Here is a 16,288-nt window from a genome sequence, read left to right as displayed (position 1 = left end):
AGTATTTATAAACTAAAGAACTTCGAATGTCTGGAAATGGCCAATAAATACTGCCAGTGTCACTCTCTTGCCAGTAAAACGTACTGAAGGAAATACAAAGCTAAAGTATCCTCTGAATTACTTTTCCTTATAATCATCATACTTGACCTCTGAATTTTCTTTTCCATCTTCACAAGCTCCACCCTGTCAGCTTCATCTCCTTGCAGACATATTGGACCGTATTTCTGTTGAGGAAGGTTCCCGACTCCACAAACTCCTGCGCACCATGTTTCTGGGTTAGTGGGATGTAGTCAGGCCCACTGCCTCTGGAGGCAGGCCCAAGGTGGCAACAGAGGTGGGTGGATGATGAAGTTGGCAGGCTAGAAGGTCCACCTCCGTTTACTGGGACATGGGCCCAAATGTAATCATGAATGTCAGGCCCCCACTCAGGCCCTGTCAGTCACCCCCACCCACCCCTTCCCCATGCCCCCTCATATCTCCCAAGTACCCTCCATGCCTCCATATTTCCAATGTTCCTTCAATGACCCCATGGATCCTTCATGTCCATCCTCCCAGTATCTACTATGAACAAAAACAGAAAATGCTGGAAAAACTCAGCAGGTCTGACAGCATCTGTGGAGAGAGAAACAGAGTTGATGTTTTGAGTCCGTATGACCCTTCTTCAGAGCTCTGTTTCTCTCTCCACAAATGCTGTCAGACGTGCTGAGTTTTTCCAGCATTTTCTGTTTTTGTTTCAGATTTCCAGTATCCGCAGTATTTTGTTTTTATCCACTATGAACAGAACCATTGAGGCTTTGGCAGGTCCAGCAAGTGTTTGAAATGCTCATGAGACTGACACAGTAAGCAAAAAGGATTTAAAAAGCTGTTGTGCAAACTGCTCAGCTTACATCTTCAAAATTGTCAGTCAAACACAACCAAACATAGGATCAATGACAAAAAGCTTTTATTCACTTCACACTTCTTAATCTTGTGTAAATGAACACACAGACATTGAAAAACTCTTTGAAGAAATAATAAATTATTACATGTAGGAGGGAGGAAAACCAAAGACCCATTGATATTGTACAAAACAAAAATAAAAATACCTGGAAAAACTCAGCAGGTCTGACAGCATCTGCGGAGAGGAACACAGTTAACGTTTTGAGTCCATATGACTCTTCAACAGAACATTGATACTGGCCCAATCTGGGCTTGAAGCACAGTTCAGCAATAGGATCACAACACTGTGCACAGACAAATCTAAAGTCTGTAGAATAAAACATCATTTGCCTGCTTGTCAGAGAAGGAGCAAGGGAGTTCTAGATCAGATCTTGTAGAAAGTCCAAGTTTTCAGTCATTGGAGAGCTTACACCAAAAATAATGTTTCGTCTAGTCATATGAGGTTACTGATCTTGGGACTCTTGGACTTGAATTTTTCCATAAACACATTATTTTTAACAGCTGTTTTGATCTGGTCTTACAACGCTGTAACCCTATCTCAGGGTTCCAATAACATTATTGACCACTCAAGTTCAGTTTTTAGGCTTTAAGAATGAATTTGAAGTAAATAATTAGCTGTTATCCTATATGTGTAAACTAATGGGTCTAACCCTGAGATAGGGTTACAGCTTTGTTAGACCAGATCAAAACCAACTGTCAGAAATAACATGTTTATGGAAAAATTCAAGACCATATGGGTCCCAAGATCAGTAACCTCATATGACTGGATGAGACATGGCTTTTGGTATAAAAGCAAAAAACTGCGGATGCTGAAAATCCAAAACAAAAACAAAAATACCTGGAAAAACTAAGCAGGTCTGCCAGTATCTGCAGAGAAGAGCACAGTTAACGTTTCGAGTCCGAATGACCCTTCAACAAGGGTCTGTTGAAGGGGTCATTCAGATTCGAAATGTTAACTGTGCTCCTCTCCGCTATGGCTTTTGGTATAAGCTCTCCTATGACTGAAAATCTGGGGTGGGATTTTCCGCACCTGCCTGCTGCCAGGATCTTCCAGTCTTGCCACAAGTCAATGGACTTCTGGCCTCCCCCACAATGGGTCCCACCCACGACGGGGCTGGAAAATCCAGGCTTTGGACTTTCCACAAGATTTGATCTAAAATTCCCTTTTTCTGACAAGCAGGCGAATGATGTTTTGTTCTACAGACTTAGATTCGTCTGTGCAGTGTTGTGATCCTAGACCAGACCCTCAAGATTTTCATGATGTCTGGTTAAGAACCAATAACACTTTGCTTAAAGTAGACAAAGCTTGAGATTCAAGTCACTTACTAAGAAAATAAAGCCACAGGATTCCACTGGTTTTGAACGAACAAAGATAACCTCAATTATACAGAGTCAGAAAAATAAAACAATTTACAATATCTATCTTATTCTCTAACATTAAGAATTGACATAAGGTAAATGTGAACTAACAGGCAAACTGTGGTTGAACACCCACACTACACGTTAAATAGCAAATGCAACCAAGGCAGGTCCCATGGATTTCTTAGCAACCCACCCAGGTGAACACTGAGTTAATCAATCTCCTTAAAACTCTTGTCTCCTTCACAAGGGACTAGAAACTTTTCTCTTTCAAAGATCTAGCCTCTGAATTCCCTCAAAAGCCAATCCAACTCAGACTGTCTCAACAACTGCATACCTCCCAAGGTTTTAATCTTGTCTTCTGAAACTCCGTTCCCCTGGATTTCTGAGTCTTACTGGCACAATTTCAGCTCCTTAATAGTCGGCTAGCTTCACTGGGCTGGTATTGCCCCTGGATTTCACTAAGCTCCAATCTTCCCAGCAACACCAAGCTATAAATGGCTCCCAGAGCTGCTTCTAACCCTTTCAAGCATGGTGCCAGCCACCTTCTGAGCTCCCCAGGACTTCTCCTGAGCCCTAATGGCACAGACCTATCAAATGGCTCCTGCCACTTCTAAGCCCCCAAATTACACAGCCAGCTAACAACACTTTTGCTGCCTGGAGCCTGCTAACAGCAGCATCTTTTTGGTATAGCCTTTTCCAGTGCTGCAGAACCCTCTCTTCCCCCAACAAACAACAGATAAATTGAAAGCCTAAAACTTCATTAAACTCCATCCATCCCAATAACATTGTAGCCTTCCAGGGCACACTAATGCTTTTAAATTACTTGTGGCTTTAACTCCCAAAACAAAACAATCCTCTGGGCTGCATTTCTTTGCAAGGATGTGTAAATACCTGTTTCCAATTCTTCAGCTTAGCATGCCTACCTGCTGTTTTATGATCTTAACTTTCTAGTTCTTAACCCCTTAAGTCAAGATGGCCCCAATCTTTTAAGTGTAATAGTCTTCAAGCTGCTTTAGTTGCATTTTTCCCATTTTCCACAGTTAAACTTTAATCTTCCCAGGACTAAAAATTACCTCAGAAATATTAATATGAACCATGAGCTAGGTATTTATAACAAGATTTATTTTATATCTTAACAGGAGTTATTTTTAAAAAGTTTCCTTTTGCATGACAGGATTTATCTATAAGTTAGGATGAAAATAGCTGTTGGATTACAACCACCTAAACTTATCTTTACTCTGTGGAATGGTATTATTATGGACAAGAGCTTTCTGCCAGTAATAGACACTAACCCTTTGCCTTCACAAAATGCTTTCAGTTACTGGAAAGCTAGCTCTTTAAAAGAGGTGAGAGGCTGGTGCAGGTGTAGCAAAAGTATGCTGGGAGGAAAAAAGACTTGGGTGAAAGCAAATGAGATCATATTTTATATTCAGCATTTTGCGATTTAAATCACAGCCAGCTTGTTCATCCTGCTAGAGGCGTTTTGCATGCTGACAGTGAGCAACCTCCAGCATCCAGTTTGTTTGTTTTCACCCATATTTTCTGTTTAATTTCTCAGCTTATCTAGAGGAAATTCAATCAGTCCGTCGACACACCAATAGCATGCTGGATTCTACCAAGAGCTGCAACCCACCGATAGTTGTACATTGCAGTGCAGGAGCTGGAAGAACAGGGGTGGTGATTCTAACAGAAATCATGGTTGGTTGCTTGGAGCACAATGAGGTGGGTGCAACAGATTGGTATTTCATAGACTTTTAATCCATGGTATGCTGGCTAGCAGTTCAGTTTGTCAAAGGGGAACTGCAAAGGCCTTCATCAAATTTTACATAGCTCCCAATTAACTGCCTGATGGGCATTATGTTGTTGGCTTCTATTTACATTTAAGTAGTCTGACAAACTGAAATAAACTGAAGACGGGAGGGGAGAAAAATGCCAAGCAATCTTGTTTCTTGCCGACCTTGGTACTTTCTGCTATTTTATTAGTTATTTTGTTTGCCCACATTCCTGAGCACTGATGTTCTTTTCCAGTGAGCACAGGTATTCATTGAATGCACTCTTTTAAAGTTAGTATTTTAATGAGTGCACCTTCTTGAGGGCAATTAAGGATGGGCAATAAATACTGGGTTGATGGTGTTGCTCACATCTCATGAACAAATAAAACAATCTATCTGCTTTCAATACATCTTGCATATCAATTATAATCACTCCCCTGTGTTACTATGCTGTAGTCGTGATGGTATGACATTAGCATCTAAATCATTGCCTAGTATTAAAATCATTATTTCAGCCCCATTTGTCATTGAAGCTATTGGATTATTATGGCAATTTGGATTAGGGTCTAGCAACAATCATATTAGGCTGAAGTTAACTTTTTATTCTTGGTTTGTTTACTCCAGCACACCTTTATCTGCTTCTGAACCAGTGAACCAAGACAGCCTGGAAAATCAGGGACAGTTAGTGAAATTGGAGACATTAGGTTTCTATTACACATATCATCTCACACCTGTTTGGAGCACCAATTAGTACAAATCTCTATATAACCTTGTAATCTATCTTTTAAATCAATAGCTCCCATGAAGGATTGGATCATCATAATGCATTAGTTAGGCAGCTTTCAGTCTGAAGCTTTGTCATAGGAACATAGGTCTTAGGAGCAGGAGTAGCCCATTCAGCCCTTAGAGTGTGCTGTGCCATTCAATAAGGTCATGACTGATCTGTTTGGGGCCTCAGCTCCACTTTCCTGTCTGCCCCCCTTATCCATCAAAAATCTGTCGAACTCTGCCTTGAATAAACTCAATGAACCAGCCTCCACTGCTCTCTGGGGAAGAGAATTCCAGAAATTGTCATTGTTGTCAGACCCTTTTGGGGCTGAGCTAAGCCAAAAACCCAGCATAAAATAACAAATGCTTATTTAGTGAAGCCAACTGGAGAAGATGAAGATGGTTATCAGTTGCTGTATTTAAACAGGTGGCATGACTCTCCACCAGAAAAGTTAAACTTTTTAAGAAGGTGGTGTTGAGCCACTGTGAATGTACTTGAGAACATATCTATGGGGCTTTCCTTTCTCTGACTTAATGATATAAGCAGGCAGTGAAGACATGGTGCTGAGCATTTTCCTCTCTCCTTTCCTTCTCCCCCACTCTTCAAAACAAGGTTTTAATGCCCCTGAAATACTTGTTATAAGGTGGCTTTGATATTTACAGGAAATTGCTCATGTCTTCATGATCCAGGATATGATTCTGGCCTGCTCCCCAGAAGCTCTTCGAGTATGTAATTGTTTTCTATCATATCAATCTGATTGGCTGCAGATTTTTGAGGCCAAGGTCTCTCACTTGCACATGCAGACTGGCATATTCGTGGCCCTTAAATTGAGAAATCCTGAACACACTGAGTCACTTGATAGGATTGCTTGAAAGTAAGCCCCAAAAGTGACCTTATTCACTACCACATCCCCAGTATTTATGTATATAATTAAACTTTTGATTTGTAGTATTTGACCCCTGATTAAAGGCTTTGTTTCTAAACATCAGTGCTAAATATCCAATGTCAAAGTGCAGCCTTGAAATCAGTGAGGGGAGCAACAAGGCTTCAATCAGGAAAGAGAGAGTCAAATTATTTTTCAACTTTGGAATAATTGCATACTGTGGATTAGTGGGAATTTTGAAAAAATAAACTCTATTGTAGGGCATTATGTCAAGGTATTTTAGTTTTAATTTAGTTTTCCCACACTAGGTTGTCTTAAAAGTCGAATGTATCAGCTTGTGTAATAACATATGTTCATTGTTGTTCTGTTCCAGAAGCTGGAAGTGCCGGTTATGCTGGGATTTCTCCGACAACAGCGGATGTTAATGGTACAGACAATAGCCCAATACAAGTTTGTCTACCAGGTCCTCATTCAGTTCCTGAAGAACTCCCGGTTGATTTAGATGTGAATTGTTAAACTGTATTTGAACCACCTTAACATTTAGCAGTGGAAATGGAGCTAGCTTTTTCAGTAAAAAAAAGTGTAGCTCAGTACAGCAAGCAGTTTGTCAAGTGATACTTTGATTTTTGGAACCCTGCCCTTTACACTGTTGAGTCTTGTTGGCTTTAAAGGCTGCTGTTGAATCCTTCTATAGAATTCTAAAGTACTGAGCATAGTAACAAGAAAGAGAACATTCTGCGCACACACTTAGCATGAGTGAATGGTGGGCGTTCTTTTGCAGTTGCTGTGCTTTTGATTGCACAGTGATGTGCCAGAATGATGTTTTCCAACTAAACAAAATGGAGCACTGTCCAACCTTGCAGATTTGTAAAGAAGATTAACAGTCATAAGCTAAAAGTTTGTTGGAAGTGCAGCTCTGTTACATCTTGAGCAAAATTTTTATTATTGCTTCATTCTCATCATGAAAAGACCAAAAGGTATCAGGGGGGCTGATCCATTTGATGGCAGTATGAGGATGATTCAATGAGTTCATAAGCATCTAATAATGATTAGAATTTTTAAAAATAACTTACAAAGCCTGGTCTCATAGTCAAATCAGCAAAGATGAGGTGATTGTTACACTGTTAAAAATAGATGATAACACAATGATGGTCTGCAGAGATTATTTTTATATTAAATAGTTAAACTAATGACAGCACATGCCTTCATCTTTTTGAACATCTGTTCTCCTTGAGATTTTGTGCTTACAAGGATGATTTCAGACCCTTTGGATACAATTGTATAGTATGAGTATAGTGGGCAAAGTTTGCAGGAGTAGAGGACAGTTTTATATCCAAATTGACTTGCATCAGACCTTGTTGTAATAAATAGAAGCGCTATGGATATCTTCATATATTCAGGTGGTTTCACTGGTGATTAATGACAGAATTGGAATAGCGATATATTTTCCCATAAACAGCAGGACACTTTTAGTGGAACACTTGAGGACAGAGGTTGAAACATCTGAAGGCGGCCCCCTCAGCATGGTGTTAACATTGATTGAAGTAAAATGTATCTTAGATGTTTTTAAGGAAGCTAGAATCTTCCATATCATAATATGTTTCAAATGCTTGGAGAGATAGACATTCAGCAGCTGGCAGTGATTTCTGGGAATGATATATATAGCTGAGGAAGGGAAGTGTTTGTGTATTGGGAGGTAATCAGATGAGAATATCTGGCTCATATTATTTGGCTTTATAATCACCTAGGCCAGCTACTCAGCAGAGACTGTGCACATTGCCATCAGGGACAAGAGATGAGTCTTTGTCAACTTGTCCAAATGTGTGACTGGTATTTTCAATGACTTCATTGGCAATCCTGGAGGGTGCATAGAGAGGGGTCAATGTTGGCAGCTTTTTTGGTACAGCAGTTGACAGTTGGATTCCTTGCAATGAAAGACATTGATGGATTTTGCTCTCCCTGAGGTATTGATTGTTAGCAACCCTGGATAAGAACCTGCAGCCACAGGAATGTGAAGCAAGCATCAGAAACAAAGATATTGATTGGTATACCAATTTAAGATTAGAAATATTTAAATAGGATGTGGAACTCCAATGAGTTACTAATTTCAGTCCTGCCCATCATCAGGAATGTTGGAGTGCTTTCTTACAGAAGTGAAGAAAAATAAAGGTCATTCAAGGGCGTATTCACATACCAAAGCAGAATAGAGGCCTGGAGGCATATTTGCTATTTGCCCAGTAGTCAGAGGTCTGGTGACACTGCAAGAACAGGAAAATAACTTTAAAGAAATAACAGTTTGACTCATTAATAATAATTTTTTTAGCCTATAGATTCAGTTGAAACTAGCAGCAGAGGTTTGGTCCCCTAATTTTGAGTGCTGTATTTTTATTCTGTGACTAGTATGCCAGGCTATTGTGTTTAATTAGTTTTGTATTTATTGCTAAACTGATTTGTGATCTTGTGCTACCTCAAAGCACTAGAATTCATGTAAAGTGGTCTGGTACACAGACTTTACTCAAAGAATCGAATAACTGGCAACTCTTCACTAACTGCAGAAAATGCTGGAAACACTCAGCAGGTCAGCATTATGCACTAGGCCCAACCTTTTCCAGCTGTTTCATCAGTTGCCTTTCCTCCAACATAAGGTTGAAAGTGGCATTGTTCCCTGATGATTGCAGAGTGTTCAGAACCAATCATGATCTCTTAGTTATTGAAGCAGTCTGTGCCCACATGCAACAAGACCTGGACAATATTCAGGGTTGGACTTAAGTTGCAAGTAGAATTTGCACCATACAAATGCCAAGTAATGACCATCTCTAACAAGAGAGAGTCTGTCATCTCCCCTTGATGTTCAACAGCATCACTATCACTAAATCCCCCACCACCAACATCCAGGGGATTACCATTGACCAGAAACTTAATTGGATCAGCTATATAAATAACGTAGCTACAAGAGTAGCTCAGAAGCTGGAAATACTGCAATGAGTAACTCATCTCCAGACTCCCCAAAGCCTATTCACCATCTACAAGGCACAAGTCATGAGTGTGATGGAATACTCTGCACTTGCCTGTGGATGAGTGCAGAGCCAACAACACTCCCTCATAGCACTTGATTGGAACCCCATCAAACACCTTAAATGTTCATACCATTCACCACCAATGCACAGTGGCAGTGATGTGCACCATATACAAGGTGCATTGCAGCAACTTGCCAAACCTCCTTCAACAGCACCTTCCAGATCCGCAACAGCTACCACCTAATAGAACAAGGACAGCAGATGAATGGGAACACCTACAAGTTCCCCTCCAAGCCACACATCACCCTGACTGGGAACTATATCACCGTTCCTTCACTGTCGCTGGGTCAAAATCCTGGAACTCCCTCCCTAACAGCATTGTGGGTGTACCTACACCACACGGACTGCAGCGGTTTAAGAAAATGACTCTTCACCACCTTCTCAAAAGCAATTAGGGAAGGGCAATAAATACTAACCTTGTCAGCGATGCTCACAAAAACAGTTAAAAGTTTCACCTCTTGAGTTCTGAAACATTAACACTATGTTACTTTCTCCATAGATGCTGCCTGGCCTGCTGAGTGTTTCCAGCATTTTTTGTTTTTATTTCAGCTTTACAGCATCTACTATATTTCTTTCTTCAATAATTACATCTGATTGATGGTGTACGTTATAGCAAGATGTATATGAGTAACATTTTCGTCTGCTCTAATGTAAAGGAGCAAACAAGACCCCTCAATGTGGAATAGTAAAGTTTCATTTTAATTTATTTTTTATATTTGTCCAGTTATATAAATTAAGTTACGAACTTTTTTGAAAACTATATTAAGAGCATTAAACCAGAAAAAACATTAAATGTTCAATTTTATTTATGAAACTTATTATCTTTATGCAAAGAAAGAGTGCCAAGTATAAGACATGAGAAGGACATTTGTCATTGTTATCGTTTTTTGGTGTGAATTGTTCTTTTTGCAACAACTGCATTTAACTCTGACAGTGCTGAGAAAAAGATGTTTACATAGCTGCGGGTTAAGTTTCATTTTAAAATTGGTCCTTGTCTTAACTTTTGTAAAGTGGTCATTCCTACAAATATTAGAACAAGTTATTTTAATCCCTGGCCAGATACTTTTAAATTGTAAGGGGAAAAGTAAATTGCTTTTCTTTTACACTTATGTTGTACCTCACAAGGATTCTTAAGTAAACTTTTCATCTGCTGTTTAGTAAACAATAATTATGCAAATTATTTCTTGTACATCAGTAATATTGAGTGTTATAAGATAGATTTAGAGAAATGTACTGAAGCAGCGAACACTTCTCAAGTCAAAAGATTCCTAGAATAGGTTTATTTTTATTTAATTTTTATGTCAATGGCAAAATATTGCACCAGCCCTCGAGGTTAATAACGATGGCAGCAGCAGAGAACGGGGAGATTGAGTAAAGGCAGGCAGATGGGCCAAAGTAACTCTTCATGTGCTGCTTTGTGGCTTCTGTGGCATGAGTGACTATATATTCATGTCTTCCTGTTTATGGGATGGATCACCAGCTTTGGTTACCAGACAGGGGGCAGTGCATTATTTCAGCATGACTGTATTGTACAGAAGCTAGTCATGTGATTTTTTTAACATGCAAATGACATCCCTCATTTGCTTTTTACTATAATAGGTCAGAAAGCAAGCAACTTTACAGAGGTGATGTGTCACCTTTGATTGTTTCAAATGAATTGGTTTTAATCTGAGCTTGTTGCAGTTTGATCAGTTGTGGGAATAACAGGGTCTTTTTTAACTGATTCATGAACTGGTAAGAGTCACGGGTGCAATCCAAGTTTTAAAAAAAAAAACAAGCCAGTATTTACACAACTTTCTCAGTAAACTGAAATGAATGCTATGGATGGAAGATGACTTAAGTAAATATTTTTGTTTAATTATTATGTGGAAATAGGTGAATTAAAAAAAAACCATTATTATTACTTAGCCCATGAGCAAAAGCCAAAAAACCTAAGACAAAAACAAATTTGCAGCAGCAGGAGGCCATTTGGCCCCTCGAGCCTGCTCCGCTATTCAATAAGATCATGGCTGATCTGATTTTGGCTTCAACTCCATATTTGACCTACTCCCATCCCTTGTTAGTCAAGAATCTATCTACCTCTACCTTAAAAATATTCAATGACCCTGCCTCCACTGCGCGGAAGAGAGTTCCACACACTCAGGACCCTCTGACAGAAAGAATTTCTCATCTCCATCTTGAATGGGAAACCCCTTATTTTTAAACTGTCCCCTCAGTATCCACCCTGTCAAGTCCCCTCAGGATCTCATCTGTTTCAATAAGATCACCTCTCATTCTTCTAAATTCCAATGGATATAGGTCCAACCTGTCCAAACTTTTCTCATAACGTAATCCCTGATCCCAGGACTCAGTCGAGTGAACCTTCTTTGAACTGCTTCTAATGCAATTATAGCCTTCCTTAAATAAGACCAAAATTGTACAGTGTCACCAGATGCAAAAATGATCAAATACAAAAAATGCCAGTAATTGTATAATTTGTATAATCCTGAGGAGATCATGTATATTAAAAACAATTGGTCATTGGGGGAAGAAAATGCTTGGAGATACTTTGAAGATAGGAATGCAAAAGTAAGAAAATAAAGCAGAGAATGAAAAAGCTAAAGAAGAGTATAGTCTTTATAATCCCTTCACTGGCACACTAATGTTAGGTTTAAGCAAAACTGTAGTCAGATATTAACCAAGCTATAAGTCTGGATTGTGCTTTCAAGTTTTTGGTCAGGGGTGCTGGTGTGTAAACCAAACACATATAAACATGCAGACTCTGAAATTCCTTTGGGTGCCATGCTGGAAGTTACACTGATATCCCCTCCAGCTCTGTCCCTGCTTGAATTTGTCGGGTCAGCAGGAAGACACCCAATTTCTATGGGGTGGGTGGGCACCAGCACCACTAGGGGCACATCTCTGGTGCGGCCTGCTGCATCTGGTAAATCTGCCATCTGCCTGCCACAGGGAAGGGATAGTCTGTCCAGCCCTGCTTCCTACCCAGCCATTGACCACCTTAAGCTATGTGTAAGGAGGTGGTTGAAAAACATTTCCCTGAATACCATTGGTGGTGCTCAGTTTCACCCATTAGAAACCCTATGCCATAAGTCACTTAGTATACTGACTTGTACTGACTTCTTCAAATATTTGGGGTCCTGACTGAGCCAAAATCACGCGGCACTAGGAATCCCTGCACAGACTCAGCTCCCTGGTAATGGCCTTGTAAGATTCCGCCCCTTTCAAGGCATGGCATTTTGGAAACTGGCAAAAGCAATGAAGTCTCACTGAATTAATAACAGGAAATGGACAGGATCCCCAAGGAATTTCAGGGCTGAAGTTCTGTGTGGATTTGTTTCATATTAGCATAAATTTTGCATTAGTTACCGGTAATCAACAGATGAAAATAAATTTCTCAGACAGTATTACAGACTGATAAATAAAATAAGGGGAAATGGCAGACCTTTGACTGGTTTAGATGCTCACAATAGTCAACAGTCCTATGAAAAGTAAATGATAATGTAGACAAGTTCACGCTTCTCGGATTTACTTTTGTCAAACTTTTGATGGCCTTATTTAAGATGGCTGGCATGCTGTGACTTTGCAAGCTCCTTCCACTGACTAGTACTGTTGACTGATCTTAATTTGTGTATTTATATAATTTAACAGGTTGGGATAAAGTCCAATCTGAGTTTTTAATATGCTAATATCTGTATTGTCTCACAGTATTTTTTTGGCTTTTCAATATTGCTAAAGTTTGAATTGTTGGGTCACATATGTGCTGTTGAACAATGTTCTATATTGATTGCCAAATGATTGCCATATCTGAAATTGCAACACGTTTGCTGCAATGCCTATCACAACATTGTATTTGATGTTTGGAAATGCTGAATGATTGGTTGTTGACCAATTTTTAACATTGTTCTGATTCTTGATTTAATATCTGTTATCAGTAATCAAGTACCACAACCATTTTTTTTGTTAAAGTGCTTTTGAATGTATACATTTTTTCTTATGCCGCTGCAATGCGCCTTGGGACTTTTTTATTATGTTAAAGGCGCCATATAAATATTTTTTTTATATATCTATATAAATGCAATTATCACTTAGGTTTGAGGTGCAAACAGAATCCTTTCCAATTGTATATTCATATTCAAGGTTACTTAAGGCCAGTTGGAAACCATGTACTGCACAGTTAGCTGTGTACAATTGCTAAAATATCAGGATGCTTACAACAAGAAACTGTGGAATTAGTTTTCTCTAAAACAGCAAGTTGTAAAAAAAAAGTCATACAAAACCAACATTAAATCCCCAAGTTTCTCTTAGTTATGGGTAGGATTCTCATAAAGTCACAGCAACAACTTTGCTGTTGCTATGAAAAAAGTACAAAATTGTTGCATACTATGGGAAAGCAGTGATGAACGTCTTGCTGAAATTTCCATGTCTTTATATAATTATGTCTCACCTTGTTTGTTAGCTTTAATGTACCAAGAAACTCTTTTCTCTGTATAAAAATGGAAAGAGTGTGTTTTGCCAGATACTTGAGTCCACCCAAAAGTTGTTTTGAAACTGTCCAAACTTAGTTGGCTTAAACATTGACAGGAGATTTTCATCACTGCTCTCTGGGCTGTATTTAATAAATTTACTAAGTCTATTTTTTTTAATCCTGTGTTACACCTGTTCTGATTTGGTAGGAGGCCAATTAGTGAATAAAAACATGCTGCTTGTAGAAAACAATTCTGAATATTCTTTGATATATGTCAATAGTTTCATAAACCGTGACTAAAGAGGGCAAGCATTACATTGATTCTCTGCTAAGCATGTTAGTCCCTATCTTTAACAAGTAGACTTGTGTCATCAATTGCCAAATTCAATTGATTACACACTTAATCTCACTCATTACTAATGAAACCACAGTAAGTCCAGAACTAGAGATGCACATTTATTTGGACAAAAAACAATTCAATATGATACCTGCTAAAATTACATATTAAAGTTCAAAAGCACACAAACAATTATTTATATTGCATTTGTGATCTTTTATGCCAACGTGCAAGTGCCTTCCTTATGAAAAGATTCTTGCTTATTTCTTGTGGGTTCCCCAGATTCTAACTGGACTGTTCGGCAGTCAATCTCTGCCATTATATGCAGCTAATTTTTAGCATCGGTGTGCTGATACTGGATTCAATTGGTATTTGTACCTATTCAAAACCACCGTTCTGCGTCTTGCTTAAAAAAAAACCTTAAGAAACAAAAAAAAAACCGACGTGTGTTATACTAACCCAGTGAAAGGGCTTGCACCCTTTAGTGTTTATATGTCTGGAAAAAGTATAACTTTGTAACAGAAGTTTAAGTCCACACCTTATTTGACTTACAACAGAACTTAATGGTTTTAACTACAATAAATCGAATAGTTCGTTTAAACAAATAGATTTAAAATGTTCTGTTTAAACTTTCTTCTGCTTGAAAACTAACTATGCATGCTTATTACATCAGGTGTATGTACAGTGTATAAGCTTTCTTTTCCAGTTTTCTGGTATAAAACTGTGATACTACATGACAGTATTTTGCATTTGATCTTGCTGCCTGTCTTTCTGTGGATACTGATACCATTCAGCATTGCTTCACATGACTCGTCAGAACAAAATTATCATTTGTTTCTTTCTGTCTTGTGTAAATAATTATTTTGTATATGCTTTTCAGTGACATTTTTTCCTTATGAATGTACCAAATGTTTTGTAAAAGATAATTATGTCTATCATTCATATACGCAATAAAACATTTTTTCCAAAAATCCCATTGCTGCCTTTCCTCCTTTTAATGTAGAAAAGTAAGAACAATAACCCCTATGTATCAGGAGTGGTGTTGACAGCTTCCAATATGTAGCCTAAAATTTATTGATCAAACCATATCAGACAATAACAGAGTTATAATGAAATAGGACAATGTACAACATCACCCTTACTTGTCAGAGAACAACAAAGACACTGATTTATTACCAACACTTTATTTATTTGCATGATATGGCATTTTAAGGTAATACAGTTTTTTTTCTGTAAAACTTATGCTATTAAGACTTTGCACATGACCTTCTTTGAACCTGGGCAAATCTTTGCAACCAGCTTTTTTCAGGTGAATACGAACAAACTTCAAGTTATAGTAGAGAGAATCCCACTTAAGGTGATTTAATTAATTAATTGAATGCCATTTGGTTTCATAGGGAAGAATTTTCCCCCCATCGGCAGGGAAGTTCAGGAGGGGGCACGAGCAGGCACGTCTCCTATCGGTGCCCCCGATTGGGGGCGTGCCACCATTTCAAGTGGGCAGGCCAATTAAGGCCCGCCCAGCGTGACGTCAGCCAGGAAGCGCTATGCGCTCCCTGTGCGGGCAGGGGAGGGATTCCCTAAGCGGAGAGTGCGCTCCTTTGTGCATGTGCACGAAAGGGCGACTCATCTCCCTGAGGCTAAGTGCTGCCTCAGGGAGATCGGCGCCAAATTCAAAAATGTGAAATATAGACAAATAAAATTTCCCTGACATCCCCTCATGTGACACTGTCACATGAATTGGGACATGTCCATCACTTTTAATTCAACTTTTATTAAAATTTTAAAAACCTATATGAAACCTCATCCTGCCTGTGGATGAAGTTTCATGCTTTTTCTGAAGCCTGCCAGGGCTCCTGGCCTGCCCACCAACCTTAAGGTTGGATAGGCAGGTCCATTAACTACTTCAATTAGTTTTTAAATGGCCTCAAATGGCCGTTGACAGGTCAGCAGGCAGCCAGCTGATTCAGCTGCGCCCCCGCCAATCTGAAAATTGAAATAACTCGTGACGTCGGGAGTTCCACCCCCAGCTCGCTGAACTCAATATCCTGCCCATAGAATTGTTTCTAAGGTGTCACTCAAGAATACAGACATGTGATTGAATTATAACTGCCAGTGGGAACTCTGACCAGTCAGTATGCTAAACAAAAACAAAAACAGAATTACCTGGAAAAACTCAGCAGGTCTGGCAGCATCGGCGGAGAAGAAAAGAGTTGACGTTTCGAGTCCTCATGACCCTTCGACAGAACTTGAGTTCGAGTCCAAGAAAGAGTTGAAATATAAGCTGGTTTAAGGTGTGTGTGTGGGGGGCGGAGAGAGAGAGAGAGAGAAGTGGAGGGGGGTTGTGGTTGTAGGGACAAACAAGCAGTGATAGAAGCAGATCATCAAAAGATGTCAACAACAATAGTACAAAAGAACACATAGGTGTTAAAGTTGGTGATATTATCTAAACGAATGTGCTAATTAAGAATGGATGGTAGGGCACTATTTCAACTCTTTCTTGGACTCGAACTCAAGTTCTGTCGAAGGGTCATGAGGACTCGAAACGTCAACTCTTTTCTCCGCCGATGCTGCCAGACCTGCTGAGTTTTTCCAGGTAATTTTGTTTTTGTTTTGGATTTCCAGCATCCGCAGTTTTTTTGTTTTTATCAGTCAGTATGCTATGCTGGAATATGGCCTTCAGT

General features: G+C 39.2%; 1 protein-coding gene across 1 annotated transcript in view; it reads left to right on the top strand.

The window, feature by feature from the left end:
• LOC121291504 (tyrosine-protein phosphatase non-receptor type 14-like) overlaps positions 1-14,575 on the top strand; it is a 277,947-nt gene extending 263,372 nt beyond the window's left edge. The window contains exons 18-19 of the mRNA XM_041212793.1: positions 3,860-4,023; positions 6,099-14,575. Coding sequence (XP_041068727.1) covers positions 3,860-4,023; positions 6,099-6,227 — 293 coding nt within the window. The 3' untranslated portion in view covers positions 6,228-14,575. The remainder of the gene's footprint in view (positions 1-3,859; positions 4,024-6,098) is intronic.
• Positions 14,576-16,288: the final 1,713 nt, after the last annotated feature.

The sequence above is a fragment of the Carcharodon carcharias genome, chromosome 2, assembly GCF_017639515.1.
Source record: "Carcharodon carcharias isolate sCarCar2 chromosome 2, sCarCar2.pri, whole genome shotgun sequence".
Taxonomy (NCBI): Eukaryota; Metazoa; Chordata; class Chondrichthyes; order Lamniformes; family Lamnidae; genus Carcharodon; species Carcharodon carcharias.
This window is presented reverse-complemented; position numbering and strand designations above follow the sequence as displayed.